Source organism: Apteryx mantelli, chromosome 27, assembly GCF_036417845.1.
Source record: "Apteryx mantelli isolate bAptMan1 chromosome 27, bAptMan1.hap1, whole genome shotgun sequence".
Classification (NCBI taxonomy): domain Eukaryota; kingdom Metazoa; phylum Chordata; class Aves; order Apterygiformes; family Apterygidae; genus Apteryx; species Apteryx mantelli.
The window spans coordinates 5,165,109-5,188,554 of record NC_090004.1 but is presented as its reverse complement, the minus strand read 5'-3'; the positions used below and the strand labels follow the sequence as shown (position 1 = coordinate 5,188,554).

The window sequence follows — 23,446 nt, the reverse complement described above, 5'->3', positions numbered from 1 at the left end:
CGGCACCGCCACCAACTCACTCGCTCTTGGCTGGGCCTTCGGCTTAAAGACTCGCCCAGCTTTCACAGACTGGTCTGAGGCTAATTAAAAAGAAAAAAAAAATACCCCAAGACAATAAAAAAACCAAAGAAATAGTTGTATATTTTGTCTCTCTGTTATCTAGGGGTTTCAGACACTGGTGGCAGACCCCAGGCTGCTTCACTGTATGATGGCGGTCCTTGTTTTTCGCTGTCCCCTCGCACCCAGCGCCGTCCCCGGGGCTCCCGGCGGCCGCGCCGGCCTCCCCTCAGGGCCCGGCTGCCGCGCGGCCACCGGCACCGCGAGGGCAACGGCCGCCGCGCGCGCGCAACGGCCGCTAGAGGGAGCCGCGCCCGCGGGAAGCCGCCGCGCCGCGCCGCGCCGGGCAGCGACACCGCCAGAGGCAGCGGCGGGGCTGCCACCGCGGCCCGGCCGCCAGCGCCTTCACACGGGGCTGCCCTGCTCCAGCCATGGCTGCCGGGCCCTCACTCGGGGCTGCCCTCCTCCATCTCAGTGCCCTCACTCGGGGCTGCCCTCCTCCATCTCGGCGCCCTCGCTCGGGGCTGCCCTCCTCCATCTCGGCGCCCTCACTCGGGGCTGCCCTCCTCCATCTCGGCGCCCTCACTCGGGGCTGCCCTCCTCCATCTCGGCGCCCTCACTCGGGGCTGCCCTCCTCCATCTCGGCGCCCTCACACGGGGCTGCCCTCCTCCATCTCGGCGCCCTCACTCGGGGCTGCCCTCCTCCATCTCGGCGCCCTCACACGGGGCTGCCCTCCTCCATCTCGGCGCCCTCGCTCGGGGCTGCCCTCCTCCATCTCGGCGCCCTCACTCGGGGCTGCCCTCCTCCATCTCGGCGCCCTCGCTCGGGGCTGCCCTCCTCCATCTCGGCGCCCTCACTCGGGGCTGCCCTCCTCCATCTCGGCGCCCTCGCTCGGGGCTGCCCTCCTCCATCTCGGCGCCCTCACACAGGGCTGCCCTCCTCCATCTCGGCGCCCTCACTCGGGGCTGCCCTCCTCCATCTCAGTGTCCTCACTCGGGGCTGCCCTCCTCCATCTCGGCGCCCTCACTCGGGGCTGCCCTCCTCCATCTCGGCGCCCTCACTCGGGGCTGCCCTCCTCCATCTCGGCGCCCTCACTCGGGGCTGCCCTCCTCCATCTCAGTGTCCTCACTCGGGGCTGCCCTCCTCCATCTCGGCACCCTCACTCGGGGCTGCCCTCCTCCATCCATGGCAGCATCCGTGCCCTCGCAGCAAGCGTACAGTGCCGATCACAGGGCCTTCAGACGGCTCTGCAATGCCACTGCGCCAGCAGGCCGCTCTGAGGCTAACCAAACACCCTCAGCCTCCAGGCGGGTCGGAGCCACGCCGCCCCCCACCTTGCCGCCCTGCCCTCAGGCATCAGCCTCGCTGCCCGACGTCCAAGGCTGGCGCGGGCTTCCCTGCCGGGCAGAGACCCCCCTGGGCTCCAAAACAGCCCCAGCGATTCCAAACAAAACATCTGTATTGACGTGTGCCATAACCACCTAATTCCACAGCAAAGAAACCCTCTGCCGCATTCAGCCAGCTATCAAGCAGCAATCCGGAGCAAACAACATGCGAAGCAAATGCCAGGAAAATAGGAGCGGGTGAAGCCGAACCCTTGGGCCCCGCGCTGCCTTTGCAATCACAGCTGACAACGCATTTTAAAATCACATCTCATTGTCTCCTTCTCAAACACATACAGAGCCCAGCGCGTTTAAAACACACATCTGTGTGGTAGCATTGCCTCGGAGAATTTACTACGGTTTGCCTTGCTTACTAGCTGTCCAACCCCCATTTGCTTTTTTGGACCCTGGCAATCTGAGCTTGAGTATTTCAGTTGTCCAGTTGCCAATCAAAATATTTGAAGGAAATGTTTATTTTCTTCTCGAAATCACACCAGCTGCTGCACTAACTGAATAAGCCCATTTAGCTGTAAGAATTTAACCATTGTAAGAGTGAATTGAGTCCCCCAACCACTCCAAAATCTGACCCAATCTATCAGCGGAAATGTCAATGTTTTGGATGGGAGTTTGGGGAAGTGTGGAATGTGTATTAAATAAAAGCCATGTAAAGGTCAAAGCCCTGATTAGTAATGCCACTGTCTCCTCGTTAGGACTGGGCTGCCCAGGGGACCGTGTAGGCCAGGACACACCCGATTATTTAATTGTGCAGCTGCAATTTGCACTTCTGGAGGACCCTCGAGTCCCCCTGCACACCCGCTTGCCGAGCCTCCGAGAAACGGGCTTTCAAAGCCGTGTAGCCCTCTTCCAGATAAAACAACTGAGCTCAAGTGACAGCAGCTTTATTTTCGCACCAGCCTCAGAGACAACATAGGCCTTTTCTCGGCTTGATGGCAGGGAGATAAATGAAAAGGGCCGTATTTGAATGCCTGCACAGTGATAGCAGCAAGACTGTAGCAGGTCTGTGGTGAGAGCCGGGCAGGGAAGGAGGGGGTCGGTTGCAGGCACGAAGGTAGGGAGGCTGGTTTGTGGGCAGCAAACCTCAGAAGATTGTCTGGGTGTGATCAGCCTCCTCCCTTAAGACCATGCCTGGTCCAGGAGCTCCCAGGTGCAGCCTGAAAAAGTCCCCAGAGCCTTCCCAGCATCAGCGCTGGCGACTCTGCTCAGCATCTCCTCAAAGTCCTCCCGGAGCAAGGCCAGTGCCACCTCCAGTTGCAGCTGGGGCTGGTCCCACAGCGCTCCACTTGCTGGGTGCATACCTGCCTTAGGTGAGAGTCTGTACCCTTACTTAAGGTAAGCACCCCATGAGGGTGCCTGGGGCAAAGTCTCTGCCAGATTAGCTAGTCCTGCTGCTTCTCCACTTGCCCGTTTCTGCTTGGAGGGCCTGTCCCAGGAGTCCTTGTGCTGGGATGGTGTGGACGCTTTGGCTACCTGTCCAAGAACTTGTCTGCCCTTCAGATAGCCCTGCGAAAGGTTTTAAAGATGAACAGCACTTAAGTATGTCCAGCCCAGCAAAGCAGTTGGGGCTTACTGTGTCTCCAAACCCAGGAAAAAAGTCTGTTCTGTCTGGATAGTGGAACAGAGCAAAAACTAGGCCAGCACCTCATCAGTGCTGCAGCTTTTGAGGAACGCTGAGGGACAACTAAACAACAAGCTAACAAACAGCACGTGCTCAGAGCACAGCACTAAGGATCTGCCTGGGTACAGGAGGAGGAGAGGATTATCTGGGGACATGCAGTCACATATGGAATCTGAGCAATTCCACGTCACCCGAAATATTACTCTGTGATCCCCCTTTCAGAGACGGAGATGTGGGGAACATGCAGGGGCTTCTTCAGGTCAACAGCAACAAACCTGAGCCTGTGCGTGTATTATACAACACAAACAAATGCACACAGCGAGTGATACGTAGAAAGCATAAAGGAAATTTAAAGGGAACTTGATAGTGTGGACCTCTTCAAGTATATCTAGTATATAAAAAACATGAGCATGTATCACTGTTTTATTTATATGCATATACATGCCTTGCAAAATTGTCATGAAAAATCTTGCCCGGGGCAGGGGGAAATCTCCCTTCCTGCCCTATGCTGTGATGATTGATGACAATGTAAACACTAATGATACTTTACGCTTATGTATATAATACTCATGCATGTGCGAGAGGGAGTGAGGGACAGAAATCCTCTCTTTATATATACCTTCAGCTATTTTTCTCTTCTAGTTTCTGCGACACTTAGACCTCTAAGCTGTCTTTCAACATTTTTCTGACCTCTCTTCCTCTCTGCTTCCTTCCCGTTATCATAATGGCTCCACTGGGGAGCGAGAAGAGGCAGGTGGCCAAAGATGTAGCAAATCTGCTCAGTAAGGGAAGGTGCAGGAGATGCGCTCAGCCTCTGAAGACACAGCTCATCTCTAGAGAAGGTGCTGCTCTCCTCCCCGCCCACACATGCAGGCACGCTCTCACGCCTCTGTCACATATGTGAACAAGTTCATTCGTTTCCAAGTCAGAGCCAGCTAAAAAAGAAAATGGCCCCTTCCTCCCACCCTGTGAAAAATAGAGCAAAAAAAATTTTTTTTTTTTGGGGGGGGGGAGGTGTTGAAAAAAATGAGGGTGTGAACAGCATCCGTTGTTACACGCCCATGGAGCAATTGTTCTATATCTGATATAAGTAGCTCACGAACCGGGTGCAAGTACTTCCTCTGCAGAGTCTGAAAAAAAAAAACCCAACCCCAAACCAAAACACAACAACACACACGTAGCTTTTCACAGCACTGCAAGGCACCACCTCGAGACTGCCGAGCACATTTGCTACTCAGTTTTCTAAATCTCTTGAAATAATGTATGCTTCTGTGCAGACGCTCTCAGCCCCCAAACCTGCTCGCAGATGAGCACCACAAATCTAACATCACCCTCCTGGGTCCTTTCCCAGCATTTTCAATCAGATCCCAAATATACTGGGCAACAGACCCCATGCTATAGAGAGCAAGAGAGCGAACCAGGAACATTCCCAGCTATTCCTGGCTTGGAGAATCATGCACCACATCACAACCTCCTCTGCAAACTCCTCAGGGGCCATCTGGAGGCTTTTCCCTCCGTCCCAACCTTCTGGGGAGGACCTCGCTTCTAACAGCCAGCCTGCATTTATTCAGGACCAGTTCAGACCCATCTCTTGTGCCAACGCTGTCCTTCAAAGCTTACATTAGCTCTTCTGCCTCCCCAATGTTTACCCCCTGGATGTATTTATACAGAGCAATCAGCTTCTCTCCCAGCCTGCCTTTTGCTAGACTAAACAAGCCACGCTCTTCCAGCTTCCTCTCCTGCGACCGATTCTCTTTCCCTCGCCATCCCCACAGCCCTTTCCCACCCCACGTCCCCCCAGACCGGCCTGCCACGCAGTGCATCAGGCTCAGTCCCCCCCGCAACTCTGTCCCGCAAAGCTAATGAATAAGCTAACGGTGCTAATTGGAGCGGGTGGGTGGGCTGAACGGGAAGAGGAGCTGCAGCAATACTTTGATTGCAGGCACTCCCTCTGGCCTGCCTGCGCTTTGCTCTTTACCTGTATTCAAAGGGTATTAAAAAAATTAACAAGCCCTGACTACATAAAAGGAAGTAGCTGAATTTACAACCCAGCCTGCAGCTAGACCACCTTGCCTGCCGAGCAGGTTTGGACCAGGCCAAGTCTGCCATGGGAAACCCACTGCAGCGTGCCGCGCTGACAGGGGAGGTGATGATACAAGATACGGCTCCTGCCCTGCTCTGCAGCTCCTGCCCCGCACCACAGCCCAGCAGCCTGGCATCGCGCTGCAATTCGCAGCAGCGCCCTCCTGCAAAGGGGCCCTGCACAGCGGTCGTGATGCCGGGACAGCAACGAGCGACAGCAAAATCGAGCCAGGCTTGTTGCATGCTGTTGTCTGCTGTTTCGTATGACGGCAGCACCCTGCGCTGTGGCTGGGAAACGGAGGTGGCTGCACATCAGTGGCAAACGCAGCGGTCCCTGGTGCTTGGACTTGCTCTCCAGGGATGCTCCAGTACAGGGCTGGCTCATGTTTCATCTTTGACCATTACATGGCAAATTAATTTAAGGGACATCCATCGTCCAGTGGGCAAATGCGATTGAGAGGAGCAGAAAAGTAGTTTAAAGATAGGCACAGAAGCATTCAGAGCCTGAAAGGAGGCAGGAAACCCATCTTAAGCATGTTCCTTCCTTTGAGGCTGAAGTTGAATCCCACAATATGTTCTCTTCCCACTAATGCTTGCCTAGCTTCCTTTGGAAACAATTTAGTCTCTGCCCATGGTAAAATGTTTTTATCCATTAAGAAACGGATATTTTAAAGAAACCATAAGTCGATCTGGACAGGGATTAGGAAGCAGCAATTCAGTGTATTTGCTGGACCCATAATTCAGAACTTAACCTCAGAGCAGCCACGTTGCATTTCGGAAACAATAGGGCACTTGCTGCCTATGCCAAGAGGCTTCTTAAAAGTAATATAATACTTTAAAAATGTATACTTAAAAAGAAAAAGAGAGAGAGATTTTACTTTAAATGCATATGGTGAAGCATTCTGCTGATGCCTGGCCTACATTAAAAATGTTGCACTGGCTTTAAGTAACGCGTTGGAAATCAAGCTGGTTAAAACTGTGTAGTTTCCAGATCGGGCAATCTGAAAGCTCTTCACCAGCAAGGACAACATTTCCAAAACCGTTTAGCAGACACTAAGGCTGGGAGAGGCAGCATGGAGTTTGCAAAAGGATCCAGCGTTTACTGTTCTCCCTGTGAAGTCAAGGGAATTTGGTTTCGCCAGAGCAATATAAAGAGGCGCGTAAAGAGATGTTAAGTGCATTAATCAAACCAGCTCGCTCTGCTCCTAAGTAGATCAAATTTAAAATCACTTTGCAATTGTCCTCATGTACACAAGGCCCCTACATGTTGCTGGACAATGCACACAATTGCTTTTGAGTGGTTGAAGATGTTTCCACCGCAAAGCTAGAACACAGGAGCCGGCTGCGTGGGCGGTCCTACTCTGTTGCAATGTGAATAAAATGGTTCAGCGTGAACCACGACTGAAAGCAGGGGCCAGGGCAAAGTGTCATGCGCAGAGGAGGGGGCTGCTAGGACCATCTCAGGTCTCCCCAGGAGGACTTGTGTGTCACCATCCCACTTCCCCAGAGCGGTGGGGCCCCAAGAAGCAGCTGAAGGCAGGCAGAAGCAAGTTCCTTTAACATCTTGCTTCACTTTTGAGAGCTCCTTGATTTTTTTTTTTTTTTTTTTAAGTTAAAAGACAAAACTTGAAATGAAGCAAGCACGCAAGGCTCTGGCTTTGCGTGCCCCATAATAAGGAACCATTTCAAGCCATCCTAATGACAGCTTGGTGTCTCGCTGCGGAGACGGGAGAACCGGGATTTCAAAACCTCAGATTTTCCAGACCTCACTGCAGAAGTATTGGGCCAAATCCTCCACGGAGGCAAATGGCTCTGCTCTGCTAAAGCTGGGGGAGCAGCATGGGCTTACACTACATGCGGGTCATGTCTGTCCTACCTGTCCAGGCCAGATTCTCATCACAGCTACACTCTGTGAACACAGAGTCACTTTTTTTCTTCCCCTGAAAAGCAGTGGAAATGAGAATGAAGTCTGCTCTCTGGAGAGCTAGTTAGAGGAGTAAATTAATTTGCATACAGGCATGGGAAGGGATTGATTCTCTTATCTGCAAGGTGTAAAGTAAAAGAAAAGCCACCTAAATAAACTGGCCCTCAGCAGTGTGAAACCAGCGCGAGAGCAGGATCTGACCCGTGTGGCCGCAGTGCTGGGCACGCTCTCCTCCCCTGTTTCCTGGCATGCCCTTCAGAAACGATTGGTTTTCTCTTACCGGGAGGTTTTTGGTTTGAGACCATCTAACCTCAGGATGATCATTTTACGCAGGGGCTATTTATAACCTCCAGGGGCTGCTTTACTGAAAGTCTTCTGGAAATGGCCGAGGGCCAGATCCTTCTCCTATTTACACCCGCGTCCTTGTCGTGATCTCCGCTGCAGCCACGCGGCCCTCCTTCCAGAGGAGGCAAGGCTGGCGCCTGCCCGGGACGCCCGCGGGGGGAGTGTCACGGGTCGGGCAGGGCGTCATTTGATGGGGCTGCGACCCGGTACACTGCCGGCAAGCGAGGAGAGGAGCAGGCTCAGCTCCCTGCTGGAGTCCTGAGCGTCCCTCCGGCTGCTCTGGGTCCCGCAGGACCGGGCAAGAGCAAACACGTCTCCGAACAGCACTGATGCTCTCCGCGCCTAGAGAAAGCTAAATGCGGCTCAGGTTTGGGAAGTACTCGAGTAAATGGTAGTTGGGGCCGGAGGAACTCCAGCCTGCCCTGTTTGTCCCTCCTAAGCTATATCTCGTTATGCTTTTGCTAATCGGCTTCTCATGTGCGTTACCTAAGAATGTGCCAAGTCGTGAGAATTACAGGCCTGTTAACTCCTGTGTTATTCTTGGCATGGGCCAGGCTCCACTTGCTCGGGTAAAAATTATGATCGTTGTGAATAAGCCGTGTGTGTGCGAGAAGGGTGGTTTTTTTTTTTTTTTAGTAGTAGCATTGGTTATAGTTAGTGTTGTGTCAAAAGGACACTGCTGAGATTAAAATTACTAAACTGATTCTGCTCCCAGTTAGGCCAGTATGAATCCACAGTAACTATAATTTTAAGGCAGTTCCTCCAACTTGAAAACAACGTAGCCACGAGCAGAGGGTGCACTAACTATGTTTTGCAATGTTCCCACACTTTGGATCTACTCCGCAGGAACAATTTTAGACGGCTAATTTTGTGTGTCTCCTTTCCTGCTGTCGCTTGACGTTCTGGAATTTGGCACAGAGAGTAACTGGGGCCAGTTTCATTTTTCTTTTTGAATGTGTGTCATCACCTGATTCTTTGCACTTGCTCCAAACGGCACTGTTCGAGTTTCTGGCACACAGGGGACCATGCTAATTTAAAATATACTTTCCCCCCCCCCCCCCCAGAATCTCTTTATTATAGAGCCAATTAGAGGAGTCTATGAAACTCTCAGTGAAAATCAAACAATAATCCTGCACAAACTGCTTGGGTTCTTTTCATAAACTGTGCTAATATCAATGAAAATTCCAAGCATAAACATTTGCATTTCAATGAGAAATAAATTAAACTTTCACTGTAATTTTGGGTTGGGAGGAGCAGGGCAGCTTCTACAGTTCAGGTAACGTTTTCAAACATGTTTTTGCGCCCAAGACACCCTCTTTGCTAATGACACTGAGGTTTTCAAACAAACATCTGCATCGCTTTTGAAAATGCAACATAAAGGCTTTTGAAAATTTTAGGCCCGAAACCTTCTGCTAGGGCCACCTTTTCACCAAAACGCAAAGTGCAGTCAGCTTAATTTACATCCCTTAAATCCCTGTTAGTACCTCTGCTGATTTTCAAAGGCAAACAACAGGATTAAAACTGCAGGGAAAAGGAGCACGTGTGACATATAGACAGGAGAAAAGGCTTTCTTAATACGTCGTGGTGGTGTTTGGATGTGCTGGGAAGTACGGGAAACCAGGATTGCAAAGCACCTGGATATTTCCCAATGCAGTACCCAGTTTGGGGATGAAATTCAGGTGCATGGGAATGAGCAGACTGACCTCTCTCGGGTAAATACCTCAAGGACCAGTGGCAATTCCTACATCTTTCCTGGCAACAAGCTATGGTGCAGCTTCATGGGGAACACCTGAGGGTTCATCCATGCTGATCACAAATATGGGAATAGCAAAGCCTCCGTAGTGTGTGTGTGTGCGCGTGTGTGCGTGCACGCACGCGTGCACCCATGCAGGTGTGCATACACTTGGGGAATTACTATGCTGGAGATAGGGGATGGATCACCAGACTTGGCATAAACGCAATGCAACAAGATAAGAAACCATCTGGATTAGCATGCAAAGTGCAATACACCCTTTCTGGCTGATGCTTAACCGTCTACATGGGTACGTTCATGTCAAAAAGCTACTGGATTCAAAATACCTTGCTCAGATCTCCCTCGCGTTCCTACAGAAACGGCTGCTCGGTTTTCCCTGAGACCCCACATCAGACGCTGCACGGAGCGAAATCGCCCGCGTTTACGATTCAGCCGCCGGGTTCTGGGATCTGCTTGTTCAACGGGAGCCAAAAGGCTTCCAGGGACACAAAACTCAACCAAGACCCTCCTGGCCCATCCTCGAGGCTCTTCACCTGCCGCTGAGCCGGCCGCGCGCGGGTTTGGAGGAGGTGGCCGGGACGGCGCACCCAGTTACCTTGTATTGGAGTTTGCGCCTGCGAGCCGAAGTGGCTGGGGGTGCTGAGGGAGCCGCGCGGGTTGGGTGTCGTCGGGGTGACTCTCATGGACTGCCGCAGGCGTTCCAGCTCCCCGTAGCGGTCGGCGAAGGGTTTGGCTTGGTCTTCCAGCTTCTGCCTGTGCCCTGGAACACGATGAGAGAGTCTGGTGTCTAATCGGTTAGCCTGATCCACGTCGGAGGCCCGCAATCGTCCCGCGGGCGGCAGATCAAGGAGCGGGATCCACGCTCCGGCGTCAGGGATTGCTCCCGCCTTGCCCAAGGCAGCAGCTTGCGCCGCCTCTCGTCCACCCCGAACGAGAAGGGGAAACGCAGGCAAGCCGGGAAAACCCCCGTCGCCCCGTACAGCGATTCAGTGACTGGGGAACAAGTGAGAAAACGTTGAATTTAAAATCTTTTCTACGGCGGAAGGCAAAGTCATTGCTTCCTCTGGCCCCTACCCCGCTTTGCGACCCCCCCAAGGGGGCCGGAGCCCCGGGAGCTGCAGAAAGGCAGAGCAGGAGTGCGCTTGGCCGTGCCGCTTTGCGTCTTTCTGTTCCTCTTTTGCTATAAAACGGGGAGACTGCTCACCCCCCCCCCCCGAGGCAGGGCCGCAGCTCAGGAGCGTTCGTCAAGCGCCCCCAGCTCCTTGGGCAGCAGCTGCTGGATGAGGGCAATATTACTAAATTCACGCTAATCGGCCCGGGGCGAGAGGCGCGTGAAACACACTCGATGCACAACTTTCCCATTTTGCTATATTAATCATTGCCGAACGGCTTCACTCTCTCTGGGCCAGCTTCCAGTCTCAGTTACACCCGCACAAAGCTGGAGAGCCTCCAGGCAAGCCGGGGCTGCTTCGGCTCGACACCGGCGCCGAGCTCAGCCCTCGGATTCCCCTCGCTCTTCACCTGCCAGCGCTTTGCACCTGCCTAAAAGGACCGGAGCCGGGCTCGGAGGTGTGCAGGCACGGAGGCGGGAGACGAACTGGCAAGGAATCCTTCTGCGGTGGAGCTGCGCTTCGTCAGATCCTACCGTACAGCCCCAAATTCGGCTCTCGGTGGCTTTTGAAAGGGGATGCCATGAAAACCTGAAAGGCGCAGAGCAGAGCCGCCTCTTCCGCGCGCCCTCATTCCCGCCCCCGCTGCGTCGCTAGTGCGAGCTCGGCGTTGATTTATAGCGAAGGTGCAGAAAGTCCCCCGACTTCCCCCTCCTTAAATCTGATACCTGCTATCTTGCGATCTCGCAGTTGCTCGGCTCAGCGTGCTCGGGCCGTCCGTGTAGACGGCGGGCAGCTCGGATGGGAAGGGGGAGCATTTGCTCGCCGGAGGCTCTCGCGCGCCCGGCCGAGCTCCCTGCCGACGTGCGGCTCCGCACGGGTCCCGGCGGCAAAGCGAGCCCAGCGGCAGGCTTGGAGCGACGTTGGCACTTCCCGCTGAGCTCCGCATCCAGGTGAGCCGCACCATCTGCCCCCGGATAAGACCCGCCTGGGTAAAACCCCCAACAGAGCTAAAACGGGCAGATGCCAGAGAGCAAAACTCGGTAAGAAAGGATTCCCAGCAGAAAGCAAGACCCAGAGGTATTCTAAAAATGTGTTTTCCCTCCTGTGTGAAGTAAACCAAAGAAACCTCAAATCAACACCATAAAAGATCTCTTCTAATCTCTGCGTGTCCCTAGACCTCAGGCATCTTTGCGTTATCTGAGGGCCTTCAGAGACGTGAGCAGCGTCTGTCCCACGATACTTGCTCTTTCCCCAAGGGGCAAAGCCTGTGCAGTGAGGTGTCTTGTTTTGGCCCGCATTTTATTATTTTAATACGTGTTTTAACACACAAGGTGAAAAATAGGTTATGTTTTTCCTTTAACCAGTTTCTCAGGCAGGAGTTAGCAGAGAAGCCAAAAGGACTTCAAAGACCAAGTCCTGCAGAAATTTAATAGAAATTACTTTATCTGCCCTTAACTCAGCTGAAACCCCATCCTGCAGCAGGAGCTGGCATGTGACGGAGAAAATCCTGAAAAATAAATCAAGTGATCTCTGTGCTGATAATATTTTCAAAGATTATTCAACTGTGCAACTCCATGGAGGGCTGCATGTGGCTCCATCAGGCTGTCCCGGGCTGCTGGGTCACCGCGCTCCCTGAGCGCAGGCACGGCCCTGGGGGGTCTGAGCCTCGGGTAAACGCTAGTGCTGCACTTACACCCCTTAAAAGGGGCTGGTTTGTGGGGTGTCTCAGCAAATCCTAGCCAATCCCCCCAAAAGCTAAAACTATCCTCATAAAAAGAAAGTAGAAAAATAGACACAAATATAAGTCAAGGCAAACACAGGGGCTCACCTAGGAGGGAAAGCTCAGAGCAGAGCCATGGTGTGATGAAGACCTTTCCCGGTTCTCCCTAGACCCTCTCCGATTGACACTGGCGGTGCCGTAACTTCATCCATACAGGCGGCACCAAACAGCGCTAAGCCACACGAAGTAAGGAAGCGAATGGGTTAAAACCCAGCACCTCCAAGGACTACCAAGCCTGTTGGGTACACACTGTCTCACCAGGACTTCCTGCCGGCTGTCGCTTACGGCCAAGGACGTCAGACTTGTCACGCAAGAGAGAATCACTATTAATGGGTTTCTTTCATCAGAACAACCTGAGCTTTTGAATTTCTACAGTGGCTCGCTTCATTACAAGCCCTTCCCCATCTACCCACAGCTGTCACGCAGAGGAAACCAACGCTGTCAGATGAACAGCAGCAGAGAGAAGGAAGGTGGTTTCTAGCTTAAACCAAGGACTGACTCAAAGCCTACCAAAGTCAGTGGGCGGATTTTCAGTTGATTTCAAGCAGCTCCAGATCTCATCCCAAGAAATCAGTCACAGAAGTCTTAATCACCCCGGTGGGCGACCTTTGTGTGTGTGACCTGCAGCCGCCTGGGAGACTTTCTGCTGGGTTTTCTCCTGCGTTTCGCTCTGCGCTCAGCCCTCTTCCCTCTTAGTCAGCACGGTTGTATTTTTGACTGTGTTAGCATTCGCTTGCAGCTCAATATTTATGGAAACGACAGTCTTTACTACTATAAAGTGATGGCAGCTACTGACCCTAGGCACTTCTTGTCAACAGAGAAGGAGTTTTAAAGACAGATCGAGTTTCCAAATCGGCTGATATTCAATATGACATGATGTAAACATTGACAGATCACCTTAGATCCTGATGTAGCAACAAGATCTGTATCAGCATATCAAACAAACGAGCCCATTGAACATTTCCCAGCTGGAAGAAGCGATGTGAATTTGACACTTTAGGCCAGTAATAAGAAGCATACTGGAAGTTTTGGGTGTTTCCTTGGAAGGCAGACAGCGAAACAGTGTATGTGGCGAGGAAACTCAGGCCCTCAAAGCCCCGATTTAAAGACATGCTTTCTGCATTAAAACATTTCAAAGACCAAGAAGACCCTGCTCTTCCTCGTCGCACTGCACAACCTGACATGGCCTCTGAAATGGGAACCTAGAAGGGGTTTCCAGGCAGCGTGGGGGTATTCACAGCATTCGGCAAAAGCTGCTTATTCCCTAAATTACCAAGATGCAGAACGCAAGTTTGATCAGAAAAGGAGCTCCAGGAACTTCATGGCTTGAATGATGCCAAAAGCACAGAGTTGGCAGATTTCATTCAGCCCAATACAGAGACTGGGGCCATCTGCGAGACCCCAGCACCCTTGGGGACGCTTGGGGTCCTGGGCCCCAGGTTTAGCTATGGTTAGCTGCAGATGAAGTTACTGTCGGAGTTTCACATTGCATCCCCCTCCCTCAGCAAGTTCGGATCTGGGTGTCACGTTCGCCCCAGTCCCCCTCCCGCAGCCCCGTGCTACCAAAGGAAGGGAGAGCAGATGGTGGGAAGTGGCTTGGCCCTCCCCAGGCGTCTTGCTGCGAAGTGCTGGCGGCAAGCTGGAGCAAAGGAAACTCGGAGCAGTTCAGCTCTGGGGGGATGTTCATTAACGCAGACATTTGCAGATCATTTCCTTCACTCCGCTGAGGAGGAGACGGTAGCATGGTCTGGGGGAAAGCGCCTCTGCTCTAACGTGCCGCGGCAGCAGCTCGAGCCGAGCCACCAGCTGCTGCACGGTACCCCGTGCGTCCACCTTTAAAGCGAGCCTCCAGCAACAGAGGCGAGCTCCTCCCGTCCCTCCCCCAAGGCACGGCTCAAATATTAATAGCAAAACCCTACGGCTTAGCAGAGGAAGCAGCTAACCAGGAGCAATCCGTGCATCCATGCTGCACACAGCCCAATGGCTTCGTCTATACATGTCCATGAGAACGGACCACAAGAAAGCAATCGGCAGCGGATAAAACTTCGGCTCAACACACAAAACATACCTTTCAAATCCTTCTTGTAGTCCTCAAAATAGGTACTTCAGAGAGACACGCCAGTCCTCTACAGAGGGTTGAATTTGTTCCCAGTCTGAGCCTCCGCTAGACTATCAAGTCCCAGCATGCGCTCCAGAACGAAGCCACATGTGAAGCGCTCGTGTTATGGGAACATCAGGCCTGTCACTTGGAGCAGATGCTTGGGCATTTTTTATCTTTGCACACCTATAACACAAAACGCGGCTGAACATCCCTCAAATTTCCCTCGGAAACCCACCTCTGGCTCAAGACTCGGCACAGGAAAGTTTCCAACCAAGAGGAATTTGGTGGAGAGCCCCGTGACCACCAAAAGAGGGGAGGGAAGGATGGCGCAGGAACGGGAACTGGGCTGCCTGCAGCGTCAGCGGCTGGAAGTGACTCAAACCTGATGTCTCCACAGAGGAAGATGGAGATCTCCACCGAGCTCCTCCGGAGAGCAACAGCGACCAGCAAGTGCCAGCGCTACTTCAACCAGCTTCTGAAAGTCAAGCCCAGAAGTTCACAGGAGGGAGCAAAAGGAAAGGAGGAAAATGTTAGGGGGAACCGTCTCTTCTGCTGCCGAACAAAGTCAAGCACAGATAACTCATTATTCACATGTTTGAAGTTGGCCTGCTTACGCCATTTGGAAAGAGAATCAGTCACGGCGAGTCTTTGCTTTGGTTTCCTCTGGCTTTCGTGAGACACTACCGCTACTGTCTTTCTCCGGCTTTGAGAGAAAGGGGAGTGTGTCGCAATGCGCCTCGGCTCGCATGTTCTGGCACAAGATTTACACCGACTTGAACAACGAAAGGAAAATAATATTTGACGGGGTGGGGGGGGGAGTGAATTAAAAAAAGAGGTTGCTAATTTATAAAGCTTTTTTAGCTGGTGGTGGTCTGAGATGAATTGGCTGCCTCTAAAAGGATGAAAATAAATATCCCTCTTTTTGAAGGAAATACGCTGGCTTGCTGCCAGCTGGCAGGAAGCGCAGAGATATGTTGCATTTACAGTAGGTTTTTACTGTCTGAAGCTACAGCAGTGGGAGAGATGTTCGTTATATGCAGCCTGGTATTGATTAGCTGGGCTTGCGAGCCCCTAATCTCCTCTCACTTGCGGGTTAGTCCCTTGGCTTTGCCTCTGCCTGTCCACCCTCCACCAGGAGGGTTGCGAACGGGGCACCTTCTGATGGACCCGACTGCACTTGTGGCCTTTTATCACACCAGCAGCGCCAACAGCTTATCCCTCTGGAAGGAAATCAAAGCCCTTCATCAATGCAGATGTTCAAACAGAAACTGAGGGCTGCTTTTCCAAAAGCTCCTGGGATGCGAGAGCCATGGCCCACGTTAGCATCAAGAGGAACATCAAACTCATCTTTCGGTGCAGCTTAGGCACAGGTCCCTGAAGGACACGGGCTCCTCGTTCCCAGGGTTTCAGCAGGGAAACTGAGTCTTCCTGGATTGGCAAAGATATTTAAGCACTTTGGAGCGCAGGTAAGTGCCTGGTGGGATCCTCAGCAACAGACTGGGCAAACTTCATCGGGTTTGAGCATTTAGCCTGCTGAGGCACTGCTGAGAATTCCCACAAGTGCTTTCCTGCACCTCTCAATGCTTAGAAACATTTGAAAATCCGACTCAAAGGCTGCAGGATGAATTAGGAGGTTTTTTAAAGTTTTGATTGAAGATTTGAAAATTTCACCCAACGAGTGTCGTAAACTAGCAGATCAGCGTACATCCGTGCGAAATGCAGCAGCTTTTGTAACCGGTGTAAAAACCACCAGCCTTGCTGACTTCTCTGCAGTTGCTCCCATTTCCAGGAAGGCAAAATTCAATTGCGGGCTGTGACCCACTTCTCATGGAATTAGGCAAAACCCCTGATTCAAAGATTTCAAAGCTGGGTGCTCAGGAGGAAGCAGGTGGATCTCAAGTACACCCAGCTGGTGTTGCCTCAGTCATGACTGAGATCAGATTTTCAAATGCATATATTAGCTGTCACTACGCGTATCGGTGGAGGTGTGCCAGCTCGCAGCAGGCCGTGAGTTAATGCCTGCTATCTAACAACTTGAAACGGGACCCACGCGGTACCAGTACGGCTGGTTTTTCCCAGCTATGGGAACCTGTTCCAGTAGGGCAAACGCATCAAATTCCTTTGGGTGACACTGGTTAAGGAGACTCTACCCAGGACGTGCAGGACCATCGGCTGGGTTCAGACCTGCGCGAGGAATGTGCCACGTTACAGCTAACGCATCCGAGACGCATCCAAGGCTGCAGGGCCTCTCGGTAGCCAATGGATGTAGTAACGCTGCGCCAGGCAGGACTGTGCTCTCGGTAACGCGGCACGACACGGACCAGATCCAAACTTTCCCAAGGTTGGAGGATGCTGAGCCTTGCGTTTCCCCTTTGCCCTAGGACAGAGCTGGAGCCGAGCCCTGACGTTTGAATGTGAACATGCCCGATGCCAGGATCGAGCTCCAAGCTCTGTCTCCGGAGACGGGCTGCTCCGCCGGGTAACTGCAGCTGCTGCAGAGCTTCGCCGGCGCGCACAGCGCGAGGCTGCGAGCAAGAGCCCCCCAGCAACGCTACCTGCCGGCACCCTCAACCCTCTTCGTTCGGCTCCTCCGAAGGCAGGAGAGCAGAGCGTTGCCCGAGCAGCTCCGGAGCGCCGATCCCGAACCGCAGCCCGGGGCGCTGTGCAGCCCGTCCCGGCAGAGCCTGGCGAGGGGAGGCTCGGCAGAGCCCGAGGCCGCGGCGCAATGATTCGGGGGCTGACGACGAGCGCTTGGGCTCCTCTCCTCTTGCTCTTTACCTGTCTTTCCTCCCCCCTCTCCTACTGCAACGTGCAGATTCACTGGAAGGAATAAGATAAAATAATGCAAAATCATGTCTAAGTGCCTTCCGCTGCAGGATGTGATTTATCTCTGGCTGATTTCAGAGCAGGTGACTGGTCTCCGGCAGCGGAAGAGCAGGGTCTTAGGAACTAAATTTCATCTCACTCCGAGTCAAATCCTCTTCCTCCCTCTGCCACATCATTAAAGTGATTGGTCGTGCTGATAAGCCCTTTCGAGAGGGAGAAACGAGACGTGTCCTGCCCTGACATCTGATGCGATCTTGCGGTTTCGTTTGATAGTTCTGGTCCCTTAGCTGTTGTCTTCCCTGAAATGAAACTTTCCTTTTAGCATTGACTTTTTTTTTCTTTTTTTCTTTTAATACGCAACCCCGTGCGCTGTGCTCCTGAGCTTGCAAATCCTGCCAGGCGTAAGTGAAGCTGCATTGCCTGAATAAACCTGGGAGAGACCGTCCCCGCGGTGCCTGGGGAATCCTCACCGGTGACAGCCTCCGCGGACGCCTTGCACCCTTCGCCCTCTGCCCACCAGCTGAGCACATCCAGAGCACGAATAGGTAGAGCAGGGCCGAGTTCAGTGCTGGCACACCAAACGGCGCCTTCGAGAAGGAGCAAAGCTCGAGAGCATCCCTGCGGTGCCCGCAGAGATTCCTTCTGGAACATCCCATTGCCTCCGCGGCCCACGCCAGCCTGCTCCTCGCATCCGCACGGCTCCCCTGTGCCACGCAGCTCGACCCGGGCAACCTTGCCCGTTATTTACTTGTGCAGCACCCGGCACAGCCCGACCACAGTCCCCAAGCAGAGCATCGAAATGCCTCCAACATCTTTCTGGAAGAAGCCTTCGAGGAGAGGCTTAACTCTCCAAACAGCCCCTAGATCATCCTTTTTCTTCAATTCAGTCCCTTGCAAATACACTCTCTCTCACGGCCAACTTACTTCTCCGTATGTGATTTTTTTTCCCCAAAGCCAGAGCAAGAGCAGGTATGCTGATTTTACCCCAGCTGAGAATGGGGCCCTGGGGTTTTCCAAAGCTTTCAGAAGCAGGAGGTGTTGCAACCTATTTAAACAGAGATTGCTTTGTACAATGCAAGCAAAAAATAATTTCCCTGCTCTGACTCCCCTATGCAGCTTTTTAGAAAACATTGGTCATTTTTAAGTGAAATGATTTTGAAGTTATTACGCACTGGGTGATTATAAAAGGAGAGGTGGAATTTACTATATGCAGCAAATAAAATAATTAGAGGAGTGAATTTACTGGAGCCCGTATAATTTCGGTTGTGCTGTTAATACTTCTTTCAAGGCCGGGTACAGCCTCGAGCTGCAGCACGGATGCGCGGTGCGATCCCAGCGCGTCGAGCGCAGCCGAACAGCCTTTGCCCCCGCGCCGGTGCCGCGGCCCGTGCACGCAGCCCGCAGGAGCCCGGCGCCTCTCCCCCGCGCGATTTGCACCCCTCGGGATCCCCCCCTCGCCGCATCGGGCCCGGAAGGGGTTAAATGAAGAGCAGCGCCTATAAGAAATGAGAGGAGGAGGCAGTTTAACCTAATTGCTGGAGATGCGTGTATCAACAGCGGCCTCGAACTGCAAAGGCGGCGCTGCACAGTCTCCCCAGGTACCGACGGCTTCAAATTCCCCCGCTGGGACCAAAACACATTAGCGATGGCAATACAAACAGAGAAACCCCGCTGCGCGGCAAGCACCGATCCGCACGGGATCCCGCGGGGTCCCGCGAGTGCCGAGCCTTGCGCCGGCCGCTCCTGCCCTCGGCGGCCACTGCCGCCCCGCGGGCTCAACGTGCCAACGCGGTGCCTCTCCCCCGAGGTTCCCCCCAGGTGCCTCGTGTCAGGGCGCCCCAAAAAGCACCCGCACACCCCATCCAGGGCCTGCTCACGGCTCCAGGGGGGACGCGCCGACGGGGCCGGATCCGCGCGGGGACACTGGGGCCGAACGCGCGGCCGCCACCTGGCCGGGTTTTGCAGGGCGGGTTGGGCGAATGCAATCAAGCCGACCGCTACTCAGGGAAAAAATAAAAATAAAAAGGCAAAATAAGCGACAAGCAAACAAATTCCAAACAGCCCCCGCAGTCATCGCGCAAAGGAAAGCGCCGGCGCGCTCCTGCCGGAGGCCCTGCTCCTGCTGGGGATCCCCCGCGCGGGACCCTTTGGGCGCCTCCGCTTTCGCTGCTCAAGGACGCAGGATCACCAGGAATCCCCCAAACCGCCCGACTTTCGGTCCTTTGGGGGCGGACGCGTCGCCAGGAGATGCGGCGAGAGCGCCGGGCTCCGGCAGGGAAAGGCACCGCGAGGCCTCCGAGCGTTCATCCCGCTCCCGGAGCGAGCGGCTCACGAGGAAGCGAAAGTGTCGCTCACCGTTTCCTCCCCTTCCTCCCCAGGGAAGGCAACGGGGCTCAAGAAGTGGGAAATCGGCATATTTTTAAGTACCGTGTTTTAAATTAGAACAAATTGCAGCAATTTTGCACCTACAAATAACTGTGCAGGAAGCAGTGAGGTCATTCATTCATTTAAAAGGTCTTGTTGGATTTATTTATCTATCTTTCTTCCTTTTTTTTTTTTGTGCCCTTTCCCTTTTTTTAATATTATTCCCGGACAAACTGGGAAGCATTGGCATATTTATATCCAGCTTAGAACAAGCAGGGGGAAAAAACCCCAAAGACCCAAATAACACCCCAAACCGTCACCCCGCAGAGCGCTTTGGCAACCAGCCTGCTTCTAATGACCAAAACACCCCCGTTCAAATTTTACCCGTCCCCAGATCAGCGTTCCTGGCCGAGATGAAGATCGGCAATCGCACAACACCGGCAGGGCCCGGCCCAGCCCCGGGTCCATGGCCCGGCCGGCTGGGAAGCGAGACCCTCCGATAATTCACCGTCCCTTCTTCAAGCCCTTTCCATGCCACCACCGCTCTCGGGGCGCTTCCCGGCGCTGCGGATGGAAGCCGCCGCATTTCGCAGGGGAAAAGCGAGGCCGGAGCCTGGGATCCCTGCGGTGCCCCCGGCTCGGGTGCAGGGAGCCCGAGCAGCCCATGCTGTCGCGAGCACCAGAATTAAATCATCCCGGTCTCCTTTTCGCTCCCTGTTCAGTTTCCCAAAACTACCGGCAATTTCCCTGCGACGTGGCATGGTTTCCCGAGGGGCCGGGATGGAACGAGTGACTTCGCGGACCAGTTAACTTAACTGCACGCCCCCCATGCAATGTTTCTTTCTGCTCCGTCTTCGTCCCCTCCCTTTTTTCCTCCTCTAAATGGTGCAAACGAGGAAGCCCCAAAGAGCTGCTCCTTGTTCCAGCTAATTACCAGGGAGGCCGAAATCTGGCCAGCAACACCCAATGCTTTAAGAAGAAAGAAAGAAAGAAAAAAAAAAAAAAAAAAAAGACATTATAGCCCAAAAGTTAGCAAGGAAGCAACCAACTCCACAATATATTAAACACGTCATTTCGTACTTTTTATGGCGTTTAAGCTGTTAAGGCATGAAAACACGACACCGGGGAAGGAATCGCTTTAGCACGAGCCGGGGTTGCCGTGCCCCGGCGAAAGCAAACGCAGCGCCACGGGGTTGCACGGAAAAAAACAGGGAAAACCCCGCTGCCCTTTCCCCGGGGCTGCTGCGGCGCTGGGGAGCCCCTTCCCGCGGCAGGGCCGGCGCCGGGGCGCGGGATGAGGCGCCGGGATGGGGTGCGCCCGGGCCGGGCCGGTTCGGCGCGGCGGCTTTATCGGCGCGGCTTCGAGATGGATAACGAAGCCGCGAGCAAGGTGTGCGTCAGCCCCGAAGTGCTGATACAAGCCCTTCTCCTCCTGCCGCCCGCGCCGCCCAGGCACCGCTGGGGGAAAAAAGGAAAGAAAAAAGCCAAAAAAACCCCAAAGCACCCGTGCTGCGGGGGCAGAGGGGCTGGAGGGTGTCCGGCGCCCCGCGGCAGCGCCGCTCCCGTGCCGACGTCCCAAATCCCCAGCGGCGGCAGGGAGAAGGGAGCCGCGAGCCGGGGGGGCCCGCGGGAAACGCGGCGTGGGGGGCGGCTGGGGGGGGCCGGCAGAGCCGACGCTCTCGAGGATACCGAAGCGCAAAGCGGCGGCTGCCGGAAAGCGCTGGGGAACGCGGGAGGCGAGAAGCCCCCGCGGCCACGCGCCGGCCGGGACGGGCGCCACGGGCAGGCGAGCTCGGGGCTCCCAAGCCCGCAGCCGGAAGGATGGTTTTTGCCCCGGGCGAGCGCCGCTGGGCGCGAGTGTCCGGCCCCCCCGGGGGGCTGCGGGGTCTGTGCGTGACCAGGAGCATGAAACGAGTTTGCTCGGTCTCAGCTTCCCTCCCAACACGGCGGCCGGGGGCAGCGGGGCCGGAGCAGGAGGAAGGGGCAGAGATCAGAAACAAGCGGGCAAAGGGGAGATATGAGGGAGGGGAGAGAGAGATGAAGAATGAAGAGCAAGGAGAAAAAGGAGGAAAAAAGAAAAAAAAAGATTAAAGGGAAAAAGGGAGAAGGGCTGTGCATGAGAATTCCCAGGAGGAGGATGAAAAGGGGCGATGAAAAAGTGCCAGAAGAGAGGAGGAAAGAGCAGTGGGAAGGCGAGGGGAAGGACCGGCCGCCGGCAGGTCGGCCACGGGGGCTCGGAGATGCTCCCGTTTGCCCAGGGCGAGAGCAAACACCCCCGCAGTGCTCGCGGCAGTGCACCGGGGCGGCAGCGCGCCCGGGCTGCTCTCGCTTGAGAGCGCTGCGGAGAAGAGAGGAGAAAAAAATAGAAAAAAGAAAGAAAAAGGAGGAAATTCCCCAGGAAGTTCAAATATTTTATTACTTCCTGTTTGTACAAAGCATGTCAACACTTGGCGCCCGACGCGCCGTTTATTTAGAAGCAAGGTGTCGACTTGAAAAAATGTCCTTTCTCTCCCCAGATGCGACCCGCAAAGAATCCGAACACAATAACAACATTAAAATTAAATAAAAATAATAAAAAACCACGGAGCGAGCAAGTGGGGCGCTTGGGAGCGAGGCCGCTCGCCGGGGCCGCTCCGGCAGCGCTGGGGCCCTTCGCGGCGCCGCGAGACGCTTCGCCCGCGCTCTGATTCATCGCGATCCCGCGCCCGGCCGCGGCGCTCGACGCCGGATTTCGGCCTCCTTCCCCTAACGCCCAGGCGTTTCCGGGCCCCGCTCAAGTTAAAAGCCCTGCTCGAGGGCTGGGACGACGCGACGGGACGCGGCCGGGAGCCGAAGGGGGAGGCGGGCAGTGGCGCTGCTGGCTGCGAAGCCCGCGGGAACGCCGGCCGGCACACAGCCGAGAAGCCGGAGCCCGGGGCTTTCCCAGGGTCCCCGGACAAGCGGCCGATTCTTCCCATTTCGAGGGCGCTTTCGGCCGCCCCGCGCCGGCCCCAGCCCATCCCCGCGCCGCGTCCTGCCCCCGGCGCCGGCCGACGCTGCAGAGCGGCAGCACACGCGCTTATCCACGTGCCGACGGCGGTGCAATGCTGCAAACAGCATGGGGGGGGGGGGGAGAAGAGGAAAAAAAGAGGAAAAAAAAAAAGGAAAACGATTCGCCAGGGGGACTGGCAAGGGGTGCAACGCCGCAGAGCCACCCAGCGGCAGGGCGGCCCTGAAAACGGCCGTCGCCGCGTTTCCCGGCCCGGCACCATTCCGCAGCCGGCATTTGCACATGGAGGCTTTCTGCAGGGAAGGGAGGGGAAAGGCACCGCGCGCTGCGGTGGCTGGGTGGGTTTTTTTTCCTTTCCCTCTTTTCTCCTTAATTTCAGGTTCATTACAAAGCGCAAACCGATGGAGGGGGACGGGGGAGAAGGGTTTCCCCAGCGGAAGGGCAGATTTTCCACCAAACCTGAACCTAAGCCTGGAGGTCTAAGGGGGAAGCCACGCACGGCCTTCCCTGCCGACACGTCCGCGAGATTTGGAGAGGGGAAAATGAAAAAAAGCAGCAGCGTGCAACCCGGGTCTAAGCTCCTCGCATCCGCGGCCCAGGTCCGGGCAGGCGGGGATGGAGGGAGGGGGAGAGATCCGCCTCCGCGGTCTGCGCGGCACAAGGGGAAACGCCGGAGGCCTCCCGAGGAGCCGCGCCGAAACCCCTCGGGGCCCGCGAAGCGTCCGGGGGAGGGGGGGGGCATCCCAGGGGAGCATCCCGGGGGAAGGCGGCGGCGAGAGCCGGCCTCTGCCCCGCGCCCCCGGCTGCCTCGGGCGCCTTTGGCCCCCGCGTCGCGGAGCTGCAGTTAACGATCGGCGGCGGCCGGGCGACGTGTTGAAATTCCCAGGAGGAGCCGGAGTGATTCAGCCGGGCTTTGGCGAGCGCTGCGAAGCCGCGGCGAAGCCGGAGCAAACCAAACGCTACGAGCAGCCACTATCTCCCCTTGTATTACTGTTTACGTATTCCTTACGGGGGCGATGATGATGATGATTATTATTATTAGAAAGGCCACCTGATGCTGCAGGGAGGCGGCTGAGCCAGGAGACCTGGTTTCT

At 54.8% G+C, this 23,446-nt stretch overlaps 1 protein-coding gene across 1 annotated transcript in view; it reads right to left on the bottom strand.

The window, feature by feature from the left end:
* RUNX3 (RUNX family transcription factor 3) overlaps positions 1 to 23,446 on the bottom strand; it is a 33,903-nt gene that overhangs the window by 3,235 nt on the left and 7,222 nt on the right. The window contains exon 4 of the mRNA XM_067311448.1: positions 9,776 to 9,940. Coding sequence (XP_067167549.1) covers positions 9,776 to 9,940 — 165 coding nt within the window. The remainder of the gene's footprint in view (positions 1 to 9,775; positions 9,941 to 23,446) is intronic.